This window comes from Haplochromis burtoni, unplaced genomic scaffold (assembly GCF_018398535.1).
Source record: "Haplochromis burtoni strain Fernald_Lab_line unplaced genomic scaffold, NCSU_Asbu1 Contig_443, whole genome shotgun sequence".
Lineage (NCBI taxonomy): Eukaryota > Metazoa > Chordata > Actinopteri > Cichliformes > Cichlidae > Haplochromis > Haplochromis burtoni.
In genome coordinates, this window is record NW_024582804.1 from 36,023 (window position 1) to 60,599 (window position 24,577).

The 24,577-nt window shown below is 41.5% G+C and overlaps 1 protein-coding gene across 1 annotated transcript in view; it reads left to right on the forward strand.

Moving 5' to 3' along the window:
* Positions 1-10,884: 10,884 nt before the first annotated feature.
* LOC102309803 (ATP-binding cassette subfamily C member 4) overlaps positions 10,885-24,577 on the forward strand; it is a gene marked incomplete at its 5' end in the record, with an annotated part of 43,623 nt that continues 29,930 nt past the window's right edge. The window contains 12 exons of the mRNA XM_014340993.2: positions 10,885-11,013; positions 11,151-11,375; positions 11,596-11,685; positions 12,360-12,523; positions 12,835-12,960; positions 13,876-14,125; positions 15,045-15,149; positions 15,310-15,399; positions 15,562-15,753; positions 18,483-18,577; positions 19,003-19,089; positions 19,935-20,031. Of these exons, the coding sequence (XP_014196479.2) occupies positions 10,885-11,013; positions 11,151-11,375; positions 11,596-11,685; positions 12,360-12,523; positions 12,835-12,960; positions 13,876-14,125; positions 15,045-15,149; positions 15,310-15,399; positions 15,562-15,753; positions 18,483-18,577; positions 19,003-19,089; positions 19,935-20,031 (1,650 nt within the window). The remainder of the gene's footprint in view (positions 11,014-11,150; positions 11,376-11,595; positions 11,686-12,359; positions 12,524-12,834; positions 12,961-13,875; positions 14,126-15,044; positions 15,150-15,309; positions 15,400-15,561; positions 15,754-18,482; positions 18,578-19,002; positions 19,090-19,934; positions 20,032-24,577) is intronic.

Genomic DNA, 24,577 nt, shown 5'->3' on the forward strand with positions numbered 1-24,577 from the left:
GTGTCTTCGTATGGAGGTGAAGCCTTCTGGCTAACACAGCTAGCACTAACTGGTTCAGACATTTTGCTCGCCCCAGCTCCAGCGCTGGATTTAACGGAGTTCCTAGTGACATTTGGCATATTAGCACTAGGTAGACCTTATCAATGTATTATGGTGCAGTTTTAAATCTCTGGATTGCGATTTAAGCAGAAGTATATACGGGGGTTTGGGCGCAGTGTGCTCTCAGGCAGCCATCTTAGCCAAGCGTGTCACGTGACCATAAATCACTTCCTTAAATGAATGTTGTTTAATCAACTGCCACTACTTAAAACTTAGCAAAAGATATAACTGAATAAAAGATCACAAAGAAAACATGATATCAGTGTTATGTAAGCGCGTGCGGCCTTCTATGCTCGAAGTCACTCCAGTCCATAGATCAGCCAAACATCGCGTTGACTTAGTTAACCCTTATTAACTTGAGCACAACTCTATAATGAGCAACAAACTGCAATATGTATAAAGATGATCATGGTTACACCTGCAATGAAAGATCATATGATTATCCTGACACCTGTAAATAGAAGATTAACCTGAGGTTATAACAATCACTGTAATACAAATGTTAATGTAATGTCAATAGCTTCAATAAATGATTAATGCAATGCTTGTTATATGATTCTGATAAAATAATGCTGATGCTAAAATAACAGTAAAAACACCCCCTTTTTATCCCGATTTATAAACTTCACACATAAACGTTTATAAATGCCTCTTTCAATTTTATTTCCCCCTGTTTTTCCCTCACTGACCACAGCAGGGAGAATCTTTGTTTGAATCAGCCATGAATCCAGGCTCACCTGATTCATCACTAAGCCCCACCGTCACTGGCATCTGACAGGGTGGCGCTACATATTCTTCCTTTAATGTCACTATTTTCCATCCATCCATCCATCCCATCCATTCGCTTGCTTATCCTTTTCAGGGTCGCGGGGGGCGCTGGAGCCTATCCCAGCTGTCATAGGGCGAGAGGCGGGGTACACCCTGGACAGGTCGCCAGTCTGTCGCAGGGCCAACACAAAGGGACAGACAACCATTCCACTCACATTCACTCGCACATTCACACCTAGTGGCAATTTGGATTATCCAATTAACCTATCCCCACAAGCTGCATGCCCCCTGATGGGGGAATTGAACTCAGGACCTTCTTGCTGTGCGGCAACAGTGCTAACCACCGTGCCACCGTGCTGCCGTCACTATTTTCAATCTGTTAATTAGAGTGCTTAAACATGAAGTAGACTACGTCCACAACAAGTCAATACAGCTGTAAATGTGGCCAATTATCAATCTATTACCAATCAATAACAAAAGATAGCTTTTATTTTATGCATGCTTTTAGTCAACCACTCACCCAGAGGATCTCCAATCCCAGAAAATTCCTTCTCCTCATTTAATGAGTCTGTCCTCCTTCCATGCCCTGGTAACTGGTCCATCCAGAGCTGATCATCTTGAAATATACATACAACAAGCCAAACCACACCTTGGTCACACCAACCCTTTTCCGCCCTGAAGATGTCCAACGCCATCTTAGTCTGGACTGTCAAAGGTGACTTTAACGCTGACTGTTCCGACAATCCATTTATACACTCAACAAAAATATAAACGCAACACCTTTGTTACTGCTCCCATTCCCCATGGGATGGACGTAGAGACCTAAAATTCATTCCAGATACACAATATAACCATCCCTCCCAAACAGTGGTCACAAATCAGTCCAAATGTGTGGTAGTGGGCACATCTGCTATATTGAGATAATCCATCCCACCTCACAGGTGTGCCACATCAGGATGCTGATCTGACATCATGAGTAGTGCACAGGTGTACCTCAGACTGCCCACAACAAAAGGCCACCCTGGAATGTGCAGTTTTGTCTCACAGCAAAATGCCACAGATGCCACAAGCAATGAGGGAGCGTGCAATTGGCATGCTGACAGCAGGAATGTCAACCAGATCTGTCGCCCGTGCATTGAATGTTCATTTCTCAACCATAAGCCGTCTCCACAGGCGTTTCAGAGAATATGGCAGCACATCCAACCGGCCTCACAACCGCAGACCTCGTGTAACCACACCAGCCCAGGACCTCCACATCCAGCAGGTTCACCTCCAAGATCGTCTGAGACCAGCCACCCAGACAGCTGCTGGAACAATTGGTTTGCACAACCAAACAATTTCTGCACAAACTGTCAGAAACCGTCTCAGGGACGCTCAACTGCATGCCCGTCGTCCTCATCGGGGTCTTGACCTGACTCCAGCTCGTCGCCGTAACAGACTTGTGTGGGCAAATGCTCACATTCGATGGCGTCTGGCACGTTGGAGAGGTGTGCGCTTCACGGATGAATCATGGTTCACATTGTTCAGGGCAGATGGCAGCTGAGAATGTCCCAGTTCTTGCATGGCCAGCATACTCACCGGACATGTCACCCATTGAGCATGTTCGGGATGTGCTTGACCGGCGTATACGACAGCGTGTACCAGTTCCCACGAATATCCAACAACCTCGCACAGCCATTGAAGTGGAGTGGACCAACATTCCACAGGCCACAATTGACAATCTGATAGACTCCATGCGACGATGTGTTGCACTGCATGAGGCAAATGGTGGTCACACCAGATACTGACCGGTTCTGGGTCCCCAGACCCCCAATAGCGCAAAAAACTGCACATTCCAGGGTGGCCTTTTGTTGTGGGCAGTCTGAGGTACACCTGTGCACTACTCATGATGTCAGATCAGCATCCTGATGTGGCACACCTGTGAGGTGGGATGGATTATCTCAATATAGCAGATGTGCCCACTACCACACATTTGGACTGATTTGTGACCACTGTTTGGGAGGGATGGTTATATTGTGTATCTGGAATGAATTTTAGGTCTCTACGTCCATCCCATGGGGAATGGGAGCAGTAACAAAGGTGTTGCGTTTATATTTTTGTTGAGTGTAACATTTCCTGGTCAGATTAGCCAATCTCTGCACCAGGGTTTTAATAGTTTTGCAATTTTCATTAGTTTTTATTTTTATTTAGTTTTGACTTCAGATTTTCAATTTTATATCAGTTTTAATTAGTTTTTACCAATTGTTTGCTAGTTTAGTTAGTTTTTATTTTTTTGAAAATCCTTAGTTTCAGTTTAGTTTTGATTAGTTTCAGTTATAGTTTTAGTTGTGTTTGCAATAATTAAGTGTAACAAAATCCCAGTTTCATCATATCAGTCATGCTCTTCTGCTTATCCTTGGGTATTGAGACTATTAACTCTTGCAGCACCGGGTGTTCGTAATTTTGGTTCAAGTGAATTGATAAACTTTTTGAAGGCAATTGACTCACACAGTTATGTAGATATCCCAGTCCTGTTGTCTCGGGATGCATCACGCTGCCTTGCCTGGGGTTAGCTTCTGTTTTCTGGGGATGAGGGTTGAGTGTGCTCCCTTACCTTCTCAAGGTAAGCTAGGTTAGCCTTCTTGTGTGAGCTTTTCAAGTGCACTTTAAGGTTTGTGGGATTTTTTTCCCTTTAGAAATGTCCCTCATAATTTGTCTCTTTCCACTACAAGACACTTGCTTTATCCAAAACACAGTCATATTCAAAGTAATCCCAAATTGGACTCTGGCGCTTTCTCCCGACTTTTCCTGACATGATTCTGCGCGTGGACGGAGCAGCAACACAGACGACTCGACTAACGTACTGCCACCTGCTGGCATAATGAGACAGCAAGAAAAAAATCTGGAAACTAAACTTCATTTTCACCCTTGACTATTGTATGACACGCACACATCAATGAAAACTAAACACATTTTTGCTATAAATTCAGTTAATTTTAGTTAGTTTTGTGAACACTCATTACAGTTTTAGTTAGTTTTCCTTTTTTTGTTTTTATTTTTATTTCCGTTAACGAAAATGTTTTTTCACTTCTAGTTTTCGTTATTTTTTAACTAATAACCTTGCTCTGCACACTGGAATAAACATAATCAACATGATCAACATTTTACTGTGTGTTATTTCACCATCTTATCGATTCCAACTCTCCTCCGCATGTGGTTTGGCACATTATATTTATCCAGATCTCCACTCTGTCTCTAAATGTTTGAAGAATTTTTCATGTTTGGGGTCAAATTTTAAGAATTTGACCATAAGTGAAAGTTATGGTGTTATCACCCCCTTCGGGGCTTACCTTTCCCAGTTTTGATGATATTCCTCCCTATTCTTTGCAAGTACCCCCTGTTGGTGGCGAGAAACTGTTGGTGTGGTCAAGTGGGTGCTGTAAAAACAAAAGCTCAGGACAGAACAGTTATCAGTCATGTACTTCATACAAAATTAGCATATATTGAATTTCATATTGATCCTCTGAGTGTAATGGTACATTTTAATTTGAATTTATCAAAGCTAAACACAATAATTTTTCTTTATTTTGCTCTTGTTCTTGTGCAGCACCACCTCTCAGCACATGCCCCTGTCGGTTCTATCCTACTTTTCTAAATTGTGACTATTTCAATGAAAGCACCTAAAATGACGGGGACCGTGTTTTTATTACATATCTCATTTTGAATGTGACAAGTCTATCATTCCCCTGTTATTCATAGGTATAAAGAGTTTTTGGCTTTTTTTTTCCTCTATAAAAGTTAATTGACTCTTTACAGTGGCCTGCTATGGTTAATAATAACATGTTCAGTCATGAGTGAAATCAAACCTTTTCTTCACTTTAGCATTTAACATTCCCAACAATATAATGTGATACTTAATAAACACAGCTATAAAACACAATTTTCTTAATGCAAACATCAGTAACTCAAAATTAGCAACCAAAGGGTTAAGTCTGCAGTTCACACTCATGTGAAGCTACAGCCTCCCCCTTTAGTCTCTGTCATCCTTCTGTTCTTGCAAAAACAAAAACAAAGCAAGACAAAACATCCACCCTTCTTTTACAGGCTGGGTGAATTGTTGTGGACATTTACTACTCCTAAAGTCGGCACCGTTTTTGTCTCAGTATCAAGTCAGTTAAAACTTTTACTCGTCAGTCCATCACAGTCCAGTTACATGCATACATCCACACACATTCATACCAGAAGTTGCTGATAATGGAGTCTCATTATCAGCAACTCCCTCCATCACCAGCAAGATGACGTCATCATTTTAAAGGAAAACAGTTCCTCGTTTTTTGGACTGGATTGACTCGCTGCAATCCTTTCAGGCTCAGGACTTCTCATGTGATCAATGTCCCATATAAGTGAATTTCTCCCAAGCCCATTATAATCATGGAGAAAAATACTTTGCGACTGTTTCCAGTAAGAATATTTTATAGCGCTTTAAAGTTCAATCTCTCAGGCCTGGATTAAAGAGCTGAGTTGTTAAATCAGGAACTCACAAAATACCAAAATATCACCACCGGTGGATCACACCTCTCAGATGTTCTAATTTCAGTGCACTGTAACAAAAGCAAAAACAAACGTAACCAATAAAATACCCATATAATAACAAATACTGGGGCCCATTGCAAACATGTCCAAGCATAAAACCATCTTTCTCTCTCTTAGAGAAAGAAAACAATCCAAACCTCACTGATAAAATCAACCTAGTGTCAAGAAAAACCCAGAAATCAACCAAAACTTCACCAGAAAGTTTTCCTCGCTCCCGGGACAATATTGTGTAGAAATACAGGTACCGTAACTCCTTTTTGCACTGGAAAAAAAACATGTTGGATTTACTTGATTCAATAGTGGACACTGGTTGCACACAAATGTTTTGCTTTGGCAGAAACTTAAACAACTGAGTTAAATCAACACAACCTTTTCATATTCAGTAAACCTGTGCATTTTGTGTTCATAAAACACAATTGAAACATGTTCAGATGGAGTAAGTTGAGCTCCTGGACTATTTTAATCCTTCAATTCTGTCAGTTTATTTCAACACTATTCAATAACTTTTATCCAAGTACTACTTGGTCACTTAAATACTACATGTTGTCTTCAGATTGCATGCAGTTCAACAAAGTCTAGATCCTGGTTGCCATAAAAATTGAATGGATCTACAACAACTACCATCCTCCTATCTTTATCCTGGTTGCAGCAGGGCCGGGAAATAACCCTGAAGTGACAGGTTTACCAGGCAGGGTACACCCCGGACAGCCGACCAGTCTATCAGATAGAAACAAACAGCCATTTACCCTTACATTCATGGATAATTTAGAATCATCAATTAACCTAGCTCTAATAACTGCATGGCTTTTTCTCTCACACTGGAAACCAGAATTTCGTACAGATCTTTAAAGCCTGAGGCAATTGTGTTAAATACACGCGAGATGCTTACGTAAATCCAAGGGCTGGCCCCTTTTTTTTTTTTCAGTGTGTTCCTCCTTCAATTAAATCTCACTCACAAAAATGTGGCGCTCCGAAATAAGGCTCACACCGTTAATTCATCATTTTCACTCTGTACCACTGCTCCTTATCAGGCTGTGTGAAGCACAGTAAACAATTCAGTGGAGGCCTTAAGCCATAAACAGACATCACGCACAGACATTGTTTTCATAACCAAACTGCCTTAGACCTTGTCCCCTAAATCTACACAAATGCCCTCTGGGTGACATGAAATGCATTTAACCAATAAACAATCAATGGCTTCTTGTTGTTGTAACAGATTCTGTATTTGGATGTTTGTGTGCAGCATTTTGCGTGTCAGCATAAGCATTTGTTAGTAAAGCATTCTTCATCGCATCAGCGTGTGTGTGTATCACTCTTCATTGCACACGCGTGTGCGTGTGTGTGTGTGTGTGTGTGTGTGTGTCAAGTCCTGTGTCTGGGACTCCAAGCCTGACTGATGGGTTCGATTATCAGCCAGCTCCTCCTGAGCCATGCTCAGTTTCTGCTCTGATGCCTTGAGCTCTTACTGAGGGCAGAAACCTCAGAGTCTTTTCCGTACACGTCAGATTGAAGTCCATTGATGTTTTCCTTGCTTTGCTCCACGGCCTTCTGCAGCTCCTGGCCGGGCCCCGACACCTGTGCCTTCAGCTTATTTTCTTCTTGTGCTTTTGTCCATTCTGAGGTGCCTCCTGACCTCAGTTACTCCTCCTGTCTCTGGCACGCCCTTTTTGCTGCCCGATCATCCATGTTGGTCCGTCACTGTCCTGCACAGTTTTAATGCAGAGTTGTTAAGGTCAGCATTCATTTGCTCGGCCTCACTTCTCATCCGGGCTTAATGGGCATCTCGTCACAGCTCTGTCAGCTGAAGCTGTCTGGAAATCTCCCCCGTGTAGTGAAACGGGCCTTGGATTTGACGCTCTCCGTTTCTGCTGCATGAGATCGTTTTCCTGCAGCAGTGTTGACATTTTCAGGTTGTTGTTGTGGGTCCAGCTGCTGTAGCATTTGGTCAGGGTCACATCAAAGATGGTAGAGGAGAGAGCAAAGATGGTAGAGGAGTGAGCAAAGATGGTAGAGGGGAGAGCAGGAGTCCAGGTCAGCCTCGGCTTTCCGGGCCGACAAAGCAGCTTGTAATCAAGCATAAAGAGAAAAAACTAAACAAAAACAGACGAACAGGAAAATGATGTTGTGTTGGCTGTGTTATTCAGAGAGGGGAGAAACAACGGGGCCACACAATAAATTGTGTGTCAAAGATTTAGATGTTGGATTGGTGTTTGCTATGGGTGAGGTTGGACCAGCCTTAATCAGTGTCTGAAACATCAGCCTTGTTGGAATCAAAGTTGAAATAGTTGTTTCTTGTATTTGCTTTGTGATACTTAGAATTACTGTCTAATAGAAAAATTATTTAACCCTTATGTAGTACTGTAGTGCTGATTGTCCACAAAGATGAAGCAGGCACAAAACTGCTAGACACACTCTTTATTATCAAGTAGGTGTGTACATGATAGTGGGGAAAACACGGCTCTGGAGCTGCACAGAGTATAAAGGAGGTGAGATTTTGTTTATTCAGCATCAATGCTGGTGTTGATTCTGTTAATGCTGTGGGGTTCCTTTTGCAAAAGTTTGTTCAGTAAATCTCAAGACAGTTTGACAGTCTCAGTGTTCAGTTTATTTTTCCACCACATGTTAGTCCAAGTTTACACGGCACAATGGTTAGCACTGTTGTCTCACAGCAAGAGTGTCCTGTGTTTGAATCCACAGGCCAGTTGCACCCTTTCTGTATAGTTTGCAGGCTCTCCCCTGTGGCTTCCTCTCACTGTTATGTGACGGCTGTGTGCAGGCAGGAGAAGGACCCAAAGTGCAGACTCCGGAGACAGAAAGTAACTCAAAACAGCTTTAATGCTGAACTCAAAAGGGTAACAAACACTAAGAATACAAAATACACCTACGCAGACAAAACGCACAGCAAGATAAAGGTAGATCACAACAATGACAAACTGAAACACAGGGCTTAAATACATAGAGGGAGCAATCAGGGAATGGACAACAGGAGGGAAACACAGCTGGGGCAAATCAGAACTGACGAGACAAGGAAGCGTAAACTGAACACACTGAGATAAGACGGAGACCTTCAAAGTAAAACAGGAAACACAGACTGAACAAAGACACAGACTCGCATGCAGGCACTACAACAGAGGGAACAGAGACGTGGGACCAGGGCAGACACAGACACTGACTGGACACGGGGATATAGTGGACAGGGGAGACAGCAACTAAGGATTACACAGAGACAAACCATAAGACATGACTCTAACAAAAACCCAAAGACTAGAAATTATAAATAATATAATAAACTCAAAAACCCTGGGTCAACGACCCAGGCATCCTAACACTCACAGTTGTTACTGGTTACTGTGTTTGTGAATGTGAACAGTCGTGTCTCTAAGCCCTGCAACAGACTGTCAACCTGTTCACTCTGACTTTTAGCCATAGTGCCGAATTTGATGGATGGATGTAAAAAAAACTCTTCCCCCCCCCCCCCCCCTCCCCCTCCCCCGTCCCTCTTCTCAGCTGTTTCTCTTTCCCTCTTTCTTTCTCCCCTTCTTTCCCCCAGTCAAGTCTGTCCCGTATTCAGTAAGTGAAAATAAAATAAACAATAAAAGGTGAATCAAATGGACCATTACGGCAAGGCTGGGATGGTCAATTTGGTAAAGTAAATCCGTTGGGCATCTTTCTTTGCCTTTAGACAACAATTCTGATGGCAAAAGAGCCAAACGGGACAGGCAAAAAAAAAAAAAAAAAAATTCACGAGCACTATCACTTTAAGCCATCTATATACTATTTAGTTGTGACTTTCACATTGTGTTGCTGCCATGTTTTAACAAAACAAGATTTAATGTGTTTAGGTTACTTCTGTATATGCTGAAAGCCAACAATCCAGAAAGAAATTTCCATGTAAAGATGTTTTGTGTATTTTCTGCTTCATCTTTGTGGTTTTTATTTTGTGACCTCTGGGAAATCGTAAATAATGGTGATTCAGAATTCAACCCTGTCAAGTGAAATATTTCCTACATGATCAGGAGCCCTTGTGATGTTTAACAGTGAAGGACTAAAAGTACAGTAGATGAGTAATACTATAAATTAGACCTTTCTTATTTATCTGATGAAGCTAGAAAAGCTGTGCCTTGTGATTATCAGTCAGTAAAACTGAGCTTCACCAACTATAAATTCCAAGTGAACTGATTGTAGAAAGGCTGTGATGGTGTCTTTCAAGTGAAATTTCTTGTAATGTAGAATCTGTATTTCTTGTACTGTCCTCTGAGCAGGTTGTTCAGTAATATTATTGCAGTTTTCTATCTGCTGTCTAATTTCAAGTGGAACTTGAAACGATCAATATCTGAGTAGGAAATCCTGTGTTTAGGACATCAAAGACTCTTAGTCCAGAGTCAAGATTTGCTGCTTTCTGTCTGCAGTCTTGAAATGTGCAGAGACAAAATAAAGACTATAAACTTCCCTGAGAAAGGGAAAGAGAGCTGTGAGTTTTTATTCAGGGATGTAGATATAATTTGTATAATTTCAACAGTTTTCTTTATTTTTGCTGATCTATGGATGAACAGTCTGGTTTCATCCGGCTCGATATAAGTGCTGTTGGATCACAACAGACTTGGCGAGTGGACAAAAGACTGAACTTTCCAACTAACAATCAAAAGCCTTGTGGTGCACTCTAACATCCACCTTTATGACCGCAACGGCATGGCTCGCTGATGTATTAAGTGCTTAAAGACTTCTTTAATCAAGTGTTTTAATAAATGGAGCCTATAAAAGCTGAAATTGTGTCTTGTTTAAGGGTGTCATTGTTGTTAAGTTGGAACCGCATATTCCCATAAGCTGTCGTAGGGAATGCTGCAACGCAACCATAAAAAGCCTTAAGAGGAATGTTAAACACCTATAGGTTTGTTCTTGTAAAGACTTTGGAATTTAAATGATCCAAACAATTGTTGGACCTTTGGCTTTGGTGTAAACATTAGATATTGTTCAGGTCCATTTTCCTTGTTTTACCCTTTTTGCACCTGTTCAGTGTTTAAGGTGAATTAACCTCTTGATTGGATTTTATGATGACATGATACTGGTCATTCACACTTCTGGCTCTGCTGGCAACCAACACGTAGTAGCTGTGTCCAAACCTCGTTTTGACTGGATAAAAACTGCCAGAGTAAAACTGTTTTCACGTAAATATTATTTGTGCTAGTCACACCAAAACAATATGAAAGTTTGTAGGTTAAAGAAAAACTAATGTCTGAGACTGATGTTTGAATTTTAACAGGAGGCGATGTAAGGTAAAGCCTATAAAACATCCACAGCAAACTCGTAGAAATGGCTTAATTATTAACCTGTTTTGTATCTTACCACAGCAGTACAGTCAAGTGACAGGGAGACCTCATTATGTCATCTTTAATTGCTCCAGGATTTATAAGACAAAAGTGGAAAACAACATGAATATGATGTTTCCATGACAGAATCTGGGATCATGAGGTCCAGAGGGCTACCAAAGAGCTGCGGAAGCCTGGACTCACCGGTGTCATTGTTAAGTGTTACTGGAAAGCATATGCAGTCCTGGGGATCTTTACACTAATTGAGGTCAGTGGTGTGTTCATTACAATTAAAAATGAAAAGAACTAAACTTAAAGCAGTGGAGATGTTGATCAGAATCATTAATCAATGCTGTGTTTACTGTGTATTGACAGTCACTGTTCTTCATCTGTTCTTCATTTCAGGAGATCATTAAAGTCGTCCAGCCAATCTTATTGGGGAAGATTATTGAATACTTTGAGAGTTATGACCCAAATAACACAAGAGCTTTTCATGAGACCTTGGGCTATGCAGCTGGATTGTCTCTCTGCACCATTGGCCTGGCATTGATGCATCACCTCTACTTTTACTATGTGCAGAGGATAGGCATGAAGATCAGAGTGGCCATGTGTCACATGATTTATAAGAAGGTGAGCAGGAGTCCATGACCTTGATAAAGGAAAAACCCTTTCTTTTCTAGTTGTTACTGAACTCTATTTGGATTGCATGCGAGGATTGCTAAAGGCCGTACCTGCATTCTTGTGCTTGTATCACCTTGCCAAGTTCTGTCATGTAATACTTTAAGAACTCTGTGGATAGATGTGTGTTTGAGGTGGAGGAATGTTGCTTCATGGATAATCTCTGTTTAAGGCTCTGCATCTGAGCAGTTCAGCCATGGGGAAGACCACCACAGGCCAGATCGTCAACCTGCTCTCCAATGATGTCAACAAGTTTGATGAAGTATGTGAAATTTACATTTTTTAGCAAATAAAAAGCAAAGACCTGAGACTAGTTGCTAAGTAATAATATTTGCTTTAACCCTTGGATGCAACAATATTTTAACTATAGCTAAACCTCATTTCCAGTGGCACCTTCTAGCACTTAAGCTTCATTTAACTACAGAGACATGTAAGCAGAATGCAACTTTACTGCTATGCAACTACTAATTTTAAAGATGCAGTTGTATTGAATTTATTTTGGATTTTCTTTAATCCACTCAGGGTTAAATGCATGCATAAAGACTCAAACATACACACCCACTAATTCATCTTTTTTATGTGTGTCACATCAGACTGTTCTGATTCTACTCACTCAGACAAACTCTGGCAAATCTCTCCTAGCGTGAGGTTCAGGCTTAATTACACTCTTGGTACCAAATCCAGTTTCCCTCATTGGAATGTTGAGTTTCCTTTTAATCAGTGTGGGCAGAGACTGCTGTGAAAATGCCAGCTTCTTGGGGGTATTTTGTTCCTTGGCAGCTGGATGTTAATTACACCATGTCATGCTTTCACTGATCTTCATAAAGTCTTTTGAAAGTAGCCATTCCTAAATGGCGGAATTCCCATGCTTCCTTAAAAGATGTATTGCTGTTAAAGTAATATTGCAACTTATTCCAGATATTTTGCTCTGAATAGGTGACGATCTTTCTGCACTTCCTGTGGGTGGGACCGCTCCAGGCAGCTGCAGTCGTTGGGCTGCTGTGGAACGAGATCGGTCCTTCATGCTTGGGAGGCATAGGGGTTCTCTTGATTCTGATGCCTGTCCAAAGCATGTTCGGAAGACTTTTCTCCAAGTTCAGGTAAACCCACAAATGCTCATTCAGTCTTAGATCCCTGAAACTGAGCTGAACTCTGATTTAGCATAACAGAAATGTGTATCTTTGTGGAACTGTAGCAAGGAACTATTGTTTTAGTCTAAAACTCCTATGATTGGTCTGATTTTATTTCAGTATTTTTGGCTAAATTCCCCCCAAAAGAAAAAGGTCTTTTACAGACTTGGTGACGAAAAACATTTTAAGGAATAATTCTGATGGAACTGATGAACATTGATGTTGCATGTTAGATGTTTGGATAGGTTTGTTCAATCGTGAGTTTTCTATTTTGTTTACAGAAGTAAGACTGCTACTCTGACGGACAGCAGAATCCGCACAATGAATGAAGTGGTGTCTGGAATGAGGATCATTAAGATGTACGCTTGGGAGAAGCCCTTCGCTGCTCTGGTCTCTGAGGTCAGAAGGTAAAAAGATGATGATGATTATTATTATTAATTCTGAGTCTCAAGAAATGCAAACTTAACTTTGCTCTTTTTTCCAGAACATTATGCAATTACTTTTAAAATGTGCAGATCTGGTTTTGGAGCACATCCTGACCTTCATCAACTGTGATAGTTGATGAAGGGTGTTACTCAAAGCTCTGACTTTGAAAATGAACCAAGAAGAAAATGCTTATCTTACCAAACCACTGGCTTAATTAGACACATGTGTCTGGGGCGGGAGTAAGAATGTAAATAAAGGAAAAAGAGGCAGTTATCTGAGAGAACGTTGTAGTGTACGGTAACAGGGGAGAAACCAGTCCAGCTTTTTCCAGTTTGGATACAATACTGATAGCTGGTACTGGTGCTGATTATTGCTGCTTTATTGCTAATCTGCATTCCTCAGTAAGAGAAGGAGCGTGAACATCATTCTTTTACTCTGGATGGCATTACCTTGGCCTCCAGTAACACTGTGAGGAACCTTGGAGTCACTTTTGACCAGGATATGTCCTTCAACTCGCATATTAAACAAATATATAGGACTACTTTCTTGTGCAACATTTAAAAAATGTTGCACAAATCTCTTATTTTCTTTTCTAAATGTACCTGTATATTGTTCACATGTTGAAACAAATTATCAATCAATCAATCAAACATCTCTAAAATTAGACGCATCCTGTCTTAGAGTGACGCTGAAAAACTAGTTCATTACTTCTAGGCTGGACAACAGTTTGGAGTCTGGGTGTTTATTATCTATGACAACACTGCATATAGATGCATTTTTCTGTTTTATCGCTAACATTTGAATGTTAGAAAGTAATGTATGTTTTTTTTTTTTTTGTGAAGGGCTAAGGAATAAGTAACATTGGTCACATTTCATTGTTGGTGTTCTGTGTCTAGAAAGGAGATCTCCAAGATCATGAAGAGCTCCTACCTGCGAGGTCTCAACATGGCTTCATTTTTCTGCGCCAGCAAGCTCATTCTCTTTGTCACATTCGCCATCTATGTCCTCTTGGGAAATACCATCTCAGCCAGCCGTGTATTCGTGACGGTGTCTCTCTACAGTGCGGTGCGACTTACGGTGACGCTCTTCTTCCCTAGTGCTATTGAAAAGCTGTTTGAGAGCCGTGTCAGCGTCCGCAGGATTCAGGTACACTGCATTGGTGCTATTTTCCGACTTCACTGAAAGACTTCACTAAAAATCAGTCGAGTCAGCAGACCTTGTAACAGTAAGGTCTGTTGACTTGTTGGAGACATGCCCAGTACAGTTTCAGTGCAGGTTTAGAATCAGAATACTTTATTGATCCCTAGGGGAAATTATTTTTTGTTACAGTGCTCCATTATAAACAAACATTAACAAAGACAGACAATACACTAACTAAGAATAGCACAATATATACAGGCATATATATACATAAAAGTCACTTATTAATAAATAGCTGAAAAAGAGCATGTGCAAGAAGGGTGTAGCTGTTGCAGTAAACAGTGTGTTAAGTGGATGAGGTGTACAGGGAGATGGCCACAGGCAGGAATGATTTCCTGTGTCATTCAGTGGTGCTTTTTGGTAATCTCAGTCTCTCACTGAACATGCTCGTGTGTTTAAAGTCATTGTCTCTCGCCATGCAGCTTTTGAACAGTTAAAGCCAGCAGAATGTAGCAGTGCTTCTGAAAGTCTGGTTCTGCTTTCAATGAACAGACTCATAAAAGCAGATAAAGGCTTTAGTATTTGCTCATTACATTACTCCTTTAATGTTCAGTCCGGGACTGCTGTTCTCACACAGCATCATCTCAATGGTTCATCTGTGTAAAACAAAGTTCTTCCTCATTTGAAATTTTCTGCCCCTAAACTCGAGTTCAGATTTAAATGGAATTTTCATTGGCATCACTGTCAGTTGTATAATATTACAAATAATTTACCAGATCACTGTAGTAAAAGGCTACTCTTTAAACATGTGGCACCTTGGTGCTGTTGTGTAACACTGCATTGGGAAATGATCATGGGAGCGATTTGACTGTCATGGCTGTGTTAGATCTCAGCACTATTGCACTTCTCTCTTTCTGTGGTAAAGGAGTTCTTGACACTGGATGAGATCAGGAAAAACACAGTTGCTCTGCCACAGGATGAGAAGGATGCTGCTGTGGAGATTCAGGATCTGACTTGCTACTGGGACAAGGTTGGATACATGGTCACTTGCTGCTCTAACCAATCAGAAGACCTCAATTTAACTGAGTGCACACTTGCCCTTTGGCTACACTTTGTTTTGTTCATAGTAACTTTAAACAGCAGACTTTTAAAATGTTTTTTCTGATGTAAGATTTTTATTCTCTTTGCAGAGTTTGGATGCTGTATCTCTCCAGAGCATCTCACTCACACTCAGCTCGAATCAGCTGTTGGCTGTAATTGGACCGGTGGGAGCTGGAAAGGTAAGACATCTACTCGTGTTGCTGTGTAATCTATTTTCTTTGTCTTACTCATGCCATACGTGCTGTTATATAAAGCACTTTGAGTACTCAAAGTAGAAAAACGCTATATAAAAACCAGTCCATTTACCGCATCTGTGCTTTACCTTCTACCATCACTATCAGTCATCCCTGCTGAGCTCCATCCTGGGCGAACTTCCAGCTGAAAAAGGGGTGCTGAGAGTCAAAGGACAGTTGACCTACGCAGCCCAGCAGCCATGGGTCTTCCCTGGAACAATTCGCAGCAACATCCTTTTTGGAAAAGAGCTGAACCCCCAGAAGTACGAGAGAGTCATCAGAGCCTGTGCTCTAAAGAGGGTGAGAGATTTGCATTTGCAGTTCACAAAGTACTCAATCATTGTTATGTGCATGATTGAGCCTTTAGAAACAGAGAAAAGGGTGATGAATAACTCCAAAGTTGCACTAGATCTTGTTTTGTTGTTTTGTTTTTTTTCAGTGAAATCAGGTCCCGAAGCAACTACACTTTCCTCTGTTTGAGGAGTCTAATACTAATTCAATGTGAAAACACATTTGATGACTTTATTTTGTCAAAAGCAGCGTTGGTATGCATCACCTGTGCCAGCGTGTGTCACGCCCTTTCTCTTGCACCGACTCTGTTCCTGTGTGGTGCTGCTAGTACGTTCCCTCTTCATTGTCACGAGCAGAGATGGGCAGTAACGTGTTACTGTAATCAGATTACCTTTTTCAAGTAACGAGTAATGTAACGGATTACTATTGCAAAACCCGTAATTAGATTACCGTTGTTTAAATATTAAACAAATTTCTTCCAGTCAGAGAATGTTGCATATAATTAAATTTTTGCTTGATGCATAAAGTTAAAAGATTAAAACTAATAAAACAAGTTTAAAAAAGATACTTTTCCATTTGATTACCTTTTGTATGATGGATTATGCAGAAAAAGTAGAATTGGGCTGAAAGATCTATCGCTTTATCAGGTTTTTTCAGGTTTTTTTCAGGTTGAAAATTGTGTTTTTAAAAATTAAAATTAATTAAGTACCTAAGTAATTAATTACTTTTGAAAATAAGTAATCGGTAAAGTAACGGGATTACCTTTTTGGGGAAGTAATCAGTAATTAGTTATTGATTACTTTTTTCAAGTAACTTGACCAACACTGGTCAGGGGTATGAAAATACTTTGGTGTCATGTTTGTTGGAAAAGGAGGATTTGTGTTTCAGGATTAGTGAAACTTCACCCAGTCTGTTGATCATGAAGGTCTCAATAAATGAGATGGGACCTGTGTTTGTTTGACTCTGTGATGCTGCAGAATAATGAGACAGGAAAAGTTTTCTAAGCTTTATTAGACAGATGACTTCCTGTGTCAGCAGCAGCGTTTTTCTTAATGTTCCTTAAAAGAAACCAGCTGCTGTCACCTTTATGTGAGTCTAAACAGGCTGCTTTTGGCTGTATAACAATATGGTTTCAGGGTTTACTGGGGTTGAAAAGCAAGATTTAGCTGCAGGTTGATCACATAAATTCACTCGATCTGCTGTGTTAAAACAACTTCCTTGGCAGAGGTAATATTTTTGGTAGTGTTTACGGACAGAGTGACGCACATGCTAACACATAGTTCAAAGTTTTGAGTGAATACTGAGTGGGGTCGTCTTTTTCATGTGCAGGCTATATCCTCACAGTTAAACTGGGCTTGATTGGAGTCAGTTTGGCAATAGCACTCTGATGGCAGAATGTTGTCGTCTCTCTGCAGTCAGTCAGAAAATTTGCCTACTGTTAAGTGAGCTGGGACTTCTTGTTCCTAGTAATCCTAGAGTATTTTCCTTCCATCCAGGATCTTCTCATTATCCAGATAAAATATGGTGTCAGTGTATCACCAAACCCAAGGTCACCAATCTGCTGAGAAATAGATTTTTGGATGAGTGAGTGTGTAGACTGTAGACAGTCTAGAAACAAGCTGACTTGGTTCTGTTCATAAAGCTACTGAAAATAATGAGCCATAGATGGCAGCACTACTTTTTCTTACTATATGCTAATTGTAAGTGAATGGTACCGAGTGACTCGACTGCAGAGGTCTGAGTGCAGAGAGGATTGAGAGTCCAACTTTCGTCCTGTTGTATTCGTCTCAGCATTTCTCATCTTTGTTTTTATGATCACTTATTGCTTACTTTTATGTAGTTTTACAACAAGATTTGCATGTCTGCACTTTTGCAAATGACTGATATAACGGCTGCACTGCAGTGAGCCCTTGTTAATCTGCCTGCAGCAGAGGTTTCACATGCTGTGCTCAGTAGATGAGTTACTTGTGAGTCATGGTACTGTGCGCAATAAACAAAGTAAAACAAAAACAAATTCTGCTCTGACAAGAGCATCTTATCTAATCTGTGACTTGTAAAGGGCTAGAAATGATTTGATAGTCTCATGAATAGCTTTGTCATCAAGATGCTCAGTCACTCAATGTTCTGACTTAGTCATTGTGAAAGGTTAGGTATTTTACATTAGCGGGGTTACTGTTTAAACTGTTTGCTTTGTTTTCTTCTCATTTATACACACACTTGTACATTTGTATAAAACAAACGGGGCTAGTGTCGCTGTGTCATTCATCTTTGCACAAAGGTTGGGTGGCCTTTTTATCATGGAGTCAGCATATTATTGAATATCAAAAGGAATATTAATAATAATATTAAGGGTTTTTTTGTTTTTCAAATTGAAGTTGTGCCTTTGTGCTGGTAATTGTTGTACTCTGCAGCAACAACAAAGCCATAATAAGATAGGGCTGTCTTATTATGAAACTCCAGGCCTCAAGGGCCGGTGTCCTGCAGGTTTTAGATATCACCCTGGGTCTACACACCTGAATCAAACAACTAGTTCATTACCAGGCCTCTGGATAACTTCAAGACATGTTGAGGAGGTCATTTAGTCATTGAAATTAGCTGTGTTGGATCAAGTAAACATCTAAAACCTGCAGGACACCGGCCCTCGAGGCCTGGAGTTGGACACCCCTGCAATAATACATGCTCTTCTTCCCATGGTACTGTATGGTGCAGTAATAAGACTCTGCTGCCCATACATCCAGGATCTGGAGCTACTCCCAGATGGAGACCAGATACTGATTGGGGACAGAGGAGCTACACTCAGCGGAGGACAGAAAGCACGTGTCAACCTGGCCAGGTAGTTTGACAGAGAACCAGACTGCTTTATTGTGTTCACCCAGATATTCATGACTGCTGTTAGGTTGCACATTCGTTTTTGTTTTGCTAGTAGCAATAAATGATACACATGAAATGTCAGCATAGATTTCCCTTTAGGCAGAAAAACTTTAAAGGAACAGGAATGGACAGGTTTTAAAGGAAGGTGCAGCAGACTGTTTCCTGGCAACACCTAAGATGGTATTGACACAGTAAATGCATGCACGAATGGATCGCGTTCTTTTAGTCGTCTTGAATTAAAGCACCCCATGAGCCAGAAGTAATGATAATCAAAAAACAACAGAAGACCTTCTCACTTTTAGATGACGGTAAAAAGCCCTCTCATTGTTGCTATGAAGCCTGATGCTGCAGCTACTGTAAAAAAGGGATTCATGCTTTTGATTTCAGGGCTGTGTATCAGGATGCAGACATCTATATTCTGGATGACCCACTCAGTGCTGTGGATGCAGAGGTGGGGCGGCACCTCTTTGAACAGTGAGTGACTCAGTTAAAATCATTTCAGCATTTATGACTCAATCTGTCTGCAAAGAATGTGTGGTTGTTTTTGATGCACACATTTACAATAATGTGCAAAAGTCTTGCACAAGACTGGACAAGACTGGATATTTAGCTTCCATGGAGCCAGACTAAAGAGTAGTTCTGCAGGCTTTCTGGACGTTTTCTAAGTTTTCTTTGAGTGTTCTTTTGTGTCTACACATGATTATTTGGCAAAGAACAAAAAAACTTCAGGCAACCCTTGCTTTAAGAAGTGGCTTGGAATGGCTATATTGTTTAATCAAAATTCTGCAAAACAGGTTTCTGTCCTTGCTATTCATCCTTCTGTTAGCAGTCACATCACAGGTCAGGGGTGGGGTTAAGCCCCTTACTGGAAGAATACATCAAAGCTGGAAATCGTTCAGTGTCTCCTCCCCAGCAGGAGAAAGTTTCTATTCTTGTGCATGATGTAACACATGCACTTGTGTTTTTGGCTTTTGGCAGAAGTTTTAACCTGAGCGATGGATGTTTAGCAGTGCACCATTGTTTAATGTTGTTTTTATAGCTTTAGCACTGGACACAGTGCTTTGAAACAAAAATACATCAGAAGTGAAAACTGACAAAAGCTTTGCATGTGTTGGGCTAAGCCAGGAAGGGGTGCGGGACTACCAGTGTCAGGCAGACAATTGAACTTGACCCCAAACTTCCTGTTACACTCTTCCTCTTAGATAACATACAAACTTTTTAACTGTACTAAGGAAGGAGAAAATCCTTTGACAGTGTTTGACGTTTTTATGTGAAACTGAAACAAACTGGAATGAGAGGAAATGTTTTTCTTGTATCAGATGCATCTGTGGCTTGCTGAAGAACAAGCTTCGCATCCTGGTCACCCATCAGCTTCAGTACCTGAAGGCAGCTGACCAGATTGTTGTCCTGAAAGAGGTTAGTGCAGATGAAATCATCTCTGTGTACCAAACTTGTATCTGAGCACTGTGTTTACCTTCAGCTATTACATTTCAGCGCAAAAGACATGCTGTGGAAGAGAGCCAGAGATTAGTAACAAGTGTGATTTGGTGCAAAGAGGTCTATTAACACATAGTGAGTGAGAAAGGTGACTAAAGAGAAATACTTAATGCATCATGGGAATCCTTAAGCAGCCTATGTCTATTGCAGCATAACTAAGGGAGGATTCAGCGTCACCTGGTCCAGCCCTAACTATATGCTTTAGCAAAAAGGAAAGTTTTAAGCCTAATCTTAAAAGTAGAGATAGTGTCTGTCTCCCGAATCCAAACTGGAAGCTGGTTCCACAGAAGAGGGGCCTGAAAACTGAAGGCTCTGCCTCCCATTCTACTTTTAAATACTCTAGGAACAACAAGTAGGCCTGCAGTGTGACAGTGAAGTGCTCTAATGGGGTGATACTACAAGGTCATTAAGATAAGATGGGGCCTTGTATGTGAGGAGCAGTATTTTGAATTCAATTCTGGATAAAAGATTATTTCAGATTAATAAAAGGATTCATCTGAAATAATCACTATACTGCAAACACTGTTGAATAGTCTTATAGAAGATTGCTCTGAACTTTTGTTTCTGAGTGTTCTCTGGCACCACCTTCAGGTCAGTTATCAGCTTTGCACACAAGATATTAGATCAGGGGTGTCAAACTCATTTTAGTTCAGGGGCCACATGGAGAAAAGTCTATTCTCAAGTGAGCCGTACTGGTAAAATCATTGTGTGTATATATAACTTAAAAACAACAACTTCAGATTGTTTTCTTTGTTTTAATGCGATCAACATAAAAATAAAGCTAGAGCCTGTGGACCGTATGTTCAAAATAGTACAGGCACAACATAGCTATTAATCATAAAACATCTCAAGTTATTTGAAAATTCTGAGGACAAAGAACACACAAACACACAGTGCCTCAGTGATTCACAGAACTGATTCACAGATCACAGAACTATATCAGGGTGTCACTTCGCAGGCAGCAACGTAGATAAAAATAATGAAATCCTGTTCCCCAAACAAGTACAAGAACCACAGAATAGGTTAAATATATAAATCAAATATAATCAATTAGAAACAGTCTCACATCAACATAAAAATATATAAACATAAAACTGGAGCCTGAGGACAGTGTGTCCAAAAGCACAATATAGCTATTAATTACAAAACACCTCAAGTTATTTGAAAATTCTGAGGACAAAGAACACAGTGATTCACAGAAGTATATCACAGATCACAGAAATACATCAGGGTGTCTCATGCAGCACTTTCAGTGGGGTTGCATAGTTTATTTGACTTCTGATACCTGGCATCTTTTTGCTTTCACCAACTCATCAATATCAGGCTTCACATCCTGAGTGGCAGCTAACTTTAGGATGTGATTCAAGTGCCTGTGCGTGAGCCTTGAGCGCAGTTTGGTTTTATTTACGCTCATTACAGAGAAAACTTGCTCACAAAGATACGTGGTTCCGAACATGCACAACAGTTTTGCAGCGAGGGCTGTCAAGTTGGGGTAACCTGGCAAGAGATTCTGATAGAATGTGTTCAAGCCAACTGCGGCAAATTTGCCCTTCAAATCCGAGTCACACTGCAAGTCTATTATTTCAAGTTGGATCCTGACAGGCAGATCAAAGGGATTCACGGTGAACGGCGAGCAAAAAACTTTGAAGTCGTTCTCCAGTTCACCAAAAATCTGAAATCGTTGGTCAAACTCTAGTAACAGTCCCGTTATTTTATCTTTAAACCGCTTCATATCTGCCACATCTGTTCCGTTATTTGAGGTTAAGGATGTTATTTGACTGGAGGCATAACTCACAGACACACGAGACGCGCCATTACTCCAATGAGTGTCCTTTATTATTTTTCATCCCCCCCCCACAACAACAACCCAGCAGAAACGTTCCTACCACTTAACATTTACCTGATACTACATCCCCCCTACTAAATAGGATGTGATGCTGGAATATAACCAAGAAAACAGATTAGACCCGCACGCTTTAAAGTATACTATTACTATGTCCTTGTGCTTTATCTGGTAACAGCTTGTTTACTGAACTCGCTTGGTTTCAAACCAGACTCCTCAGAATGTCCAAAAATAAACTCTCAAAGTATACAACTCTGAACACTAAGCATAAGTGCACATTTCTGAACTATTCGGTGCAGCTACAAACAACATGTTTAAACAGTGCAACCATTTGCTTTATTTCTCATTGTCTCTATGAGGGATGGGGTAGACTACCCAGCCCTCAGCCTGAGTGTGGGGATTATTCTGCCCCATTGCTCACTCAGTTCCAAGCCCTATGAGCAAACATAGTCTTTTAGGTATGCTGGAGGCCTCCTAGACCTGGGTTGGATTTGGCTCCCAGCTTCAGGAGTCTGCTGGCTGGCCTCCTGTGAGATAGTATCTGGAACCGACACAATCTGTGCAGCTGGAACAGAGTTCTCAGGTGAAGCCTCTGGTGGATCGCCAGAAATCTCCGGTGCCCCAGGTGTCCATGTAAGATGGTAACGGTTTCTTCTCAGCGTGCCCTTTGCTGTCTCGATGATGTAGGACCTCGGTGAGCCTGCCATGGACACGACTGTCCCTCTAGTATCCATGTCTGAGACCCACACTTTGTCTCCAGGATTGAGCTGTAGCATATCATGTGCTCTGTGTCTGCGGTTGTAGTTTTGTCTTTGTTTTTGTCTGTACGATTGTTCTATAGCTTTGAGCTTGTCTGTGTCCGTACCTCTTGGATTTAGCTGTGATGGGATGACAGGAATAGTTGTCCTTATCCTTCTACCCATGAGAAGCTCCGTTGGGCTGTAGCCATTTGCCAATGGAGTGGCCCGGTATGCCATAAGGGCGAGATAGGGATCGCCAGACTTTTTAAGAAGACTTTTGATGGTCCTGACTGCCCTCTCGGCCTCCCCATTGCTCTGAGGGAAGTGGGGACTGGATGTCTCATGGCTAAAACCCCATTCTTGTGCAAATCTTTTGAAGGAATCAGGCGAAAACTGAGGTCCATTATCAGAGCGAACCCGCTCTGGTATGCCATGACGTGCAAAGATTGATTTACAGTGCTCGATCACTGCCTCTGATGTTGTAGATGTCAGTTTGGCAACTTCGAAGAATCTGGAAAAGTAATCCACAATGACCAGGTACTGTTTATTCTCAATCTGGAACGGATCAGTTCCAACCATGGCCCACGGTCTTTGTGGGAACTCGGTAGGTAGCATGGTTTCTTTGTGGTTAGTCCGCTCACGGCAGCAAGTGTCACAGGTCCCAATCACTTTTATCAGCTCACTGCTCAGGCCTTGCCACCAAACAGATTGTTTAGCTCTCTCTCTGCATTTTGTTATTCCTAGGTGTCCCTCATGTAGTTTAGACAGAATGTCTGCTCTGAGTGATGTGGGAATCACTATTCTGCTCCCATAAAGAAGCAAACCATTGTGGACTGTGAGGTCACCTGAAAACGGCAGATAAGGCTGGAAAACCCTTTCGATGGAGTACTTATCTGGCCATCCTTCCACACAGAACTTCTTCAGCTGGCTTAGAATGCTGTCATTGTCCTGATGTGTCTGGATTTCTCTGAGTCGTGGCTCTGTGGCTGGCAGGCTTGCTATGACGGACTCCACATACAAGTTGATTTCTTCCTCCGGCAAACCCTCAGTTGTGTCACATACAGGAGCTTTGGACAGTACATCTGCTGTTGCAATGTCTCTACCATGAACATGAGATATGGTATAAGAGAACCTCATCAATCGCATGCGTAGACGTTGTATACGAGGTGGAAGCTCGTCCAGGCCCTTGGAGCCAAGCAACGAGACCAGAGGTTTGTGGTCTGTTTCAATGTGGAATATCTTCCCAATTAGGAACTCTGCAAACCTCTCACAGGCCCATGTTGAAGCGAGGGCCTCCTTCTCAATTTGAGCATATCGCTGCTCTGTTGCGCTGAGAGCTTTTGAAGCGTATGCTACTGGTTTCCACCCTAGATCGGCGTGCCGCTGGAGAAGCACTGCTCCCAAGCCATACGAAGATGAATCAGCTGATACGCACGTTTCAGCATTTGGATCATACAGAGCAAACCGATTAGTTATGTCTATAACTTCTGTTCCCTGAAGGAGAGGAACGAGGTACAACACATAAGTATGGGATATCACGCCCTCGCGTGTCCTGGCTGAAGAAACCTTTATTCACGCCTTTACGGCAGATGACGTGTGATGACACGCGCACGGCCCCGCCCGCACATATAGCCGCTGTCATCACAGTCATCCCTCAGTTCGATAGCCGCTCTTCACCGAGCCAACTGCTCAGTGGGGCCACCCTGTGTTGTACCTCGTTCCTCTCCTTCAGGGAACAGAAGTTATAGACATAACTAATCGTTCCCCTTCAGTCGATTCACTCGGTACAACACATAAGTATGGGACATATATACACGCCCCGCCGAGCAGCCACCGAACCGGAACGGGACCACCACATCCTTAGTGAGTGGTAGACCCAGGA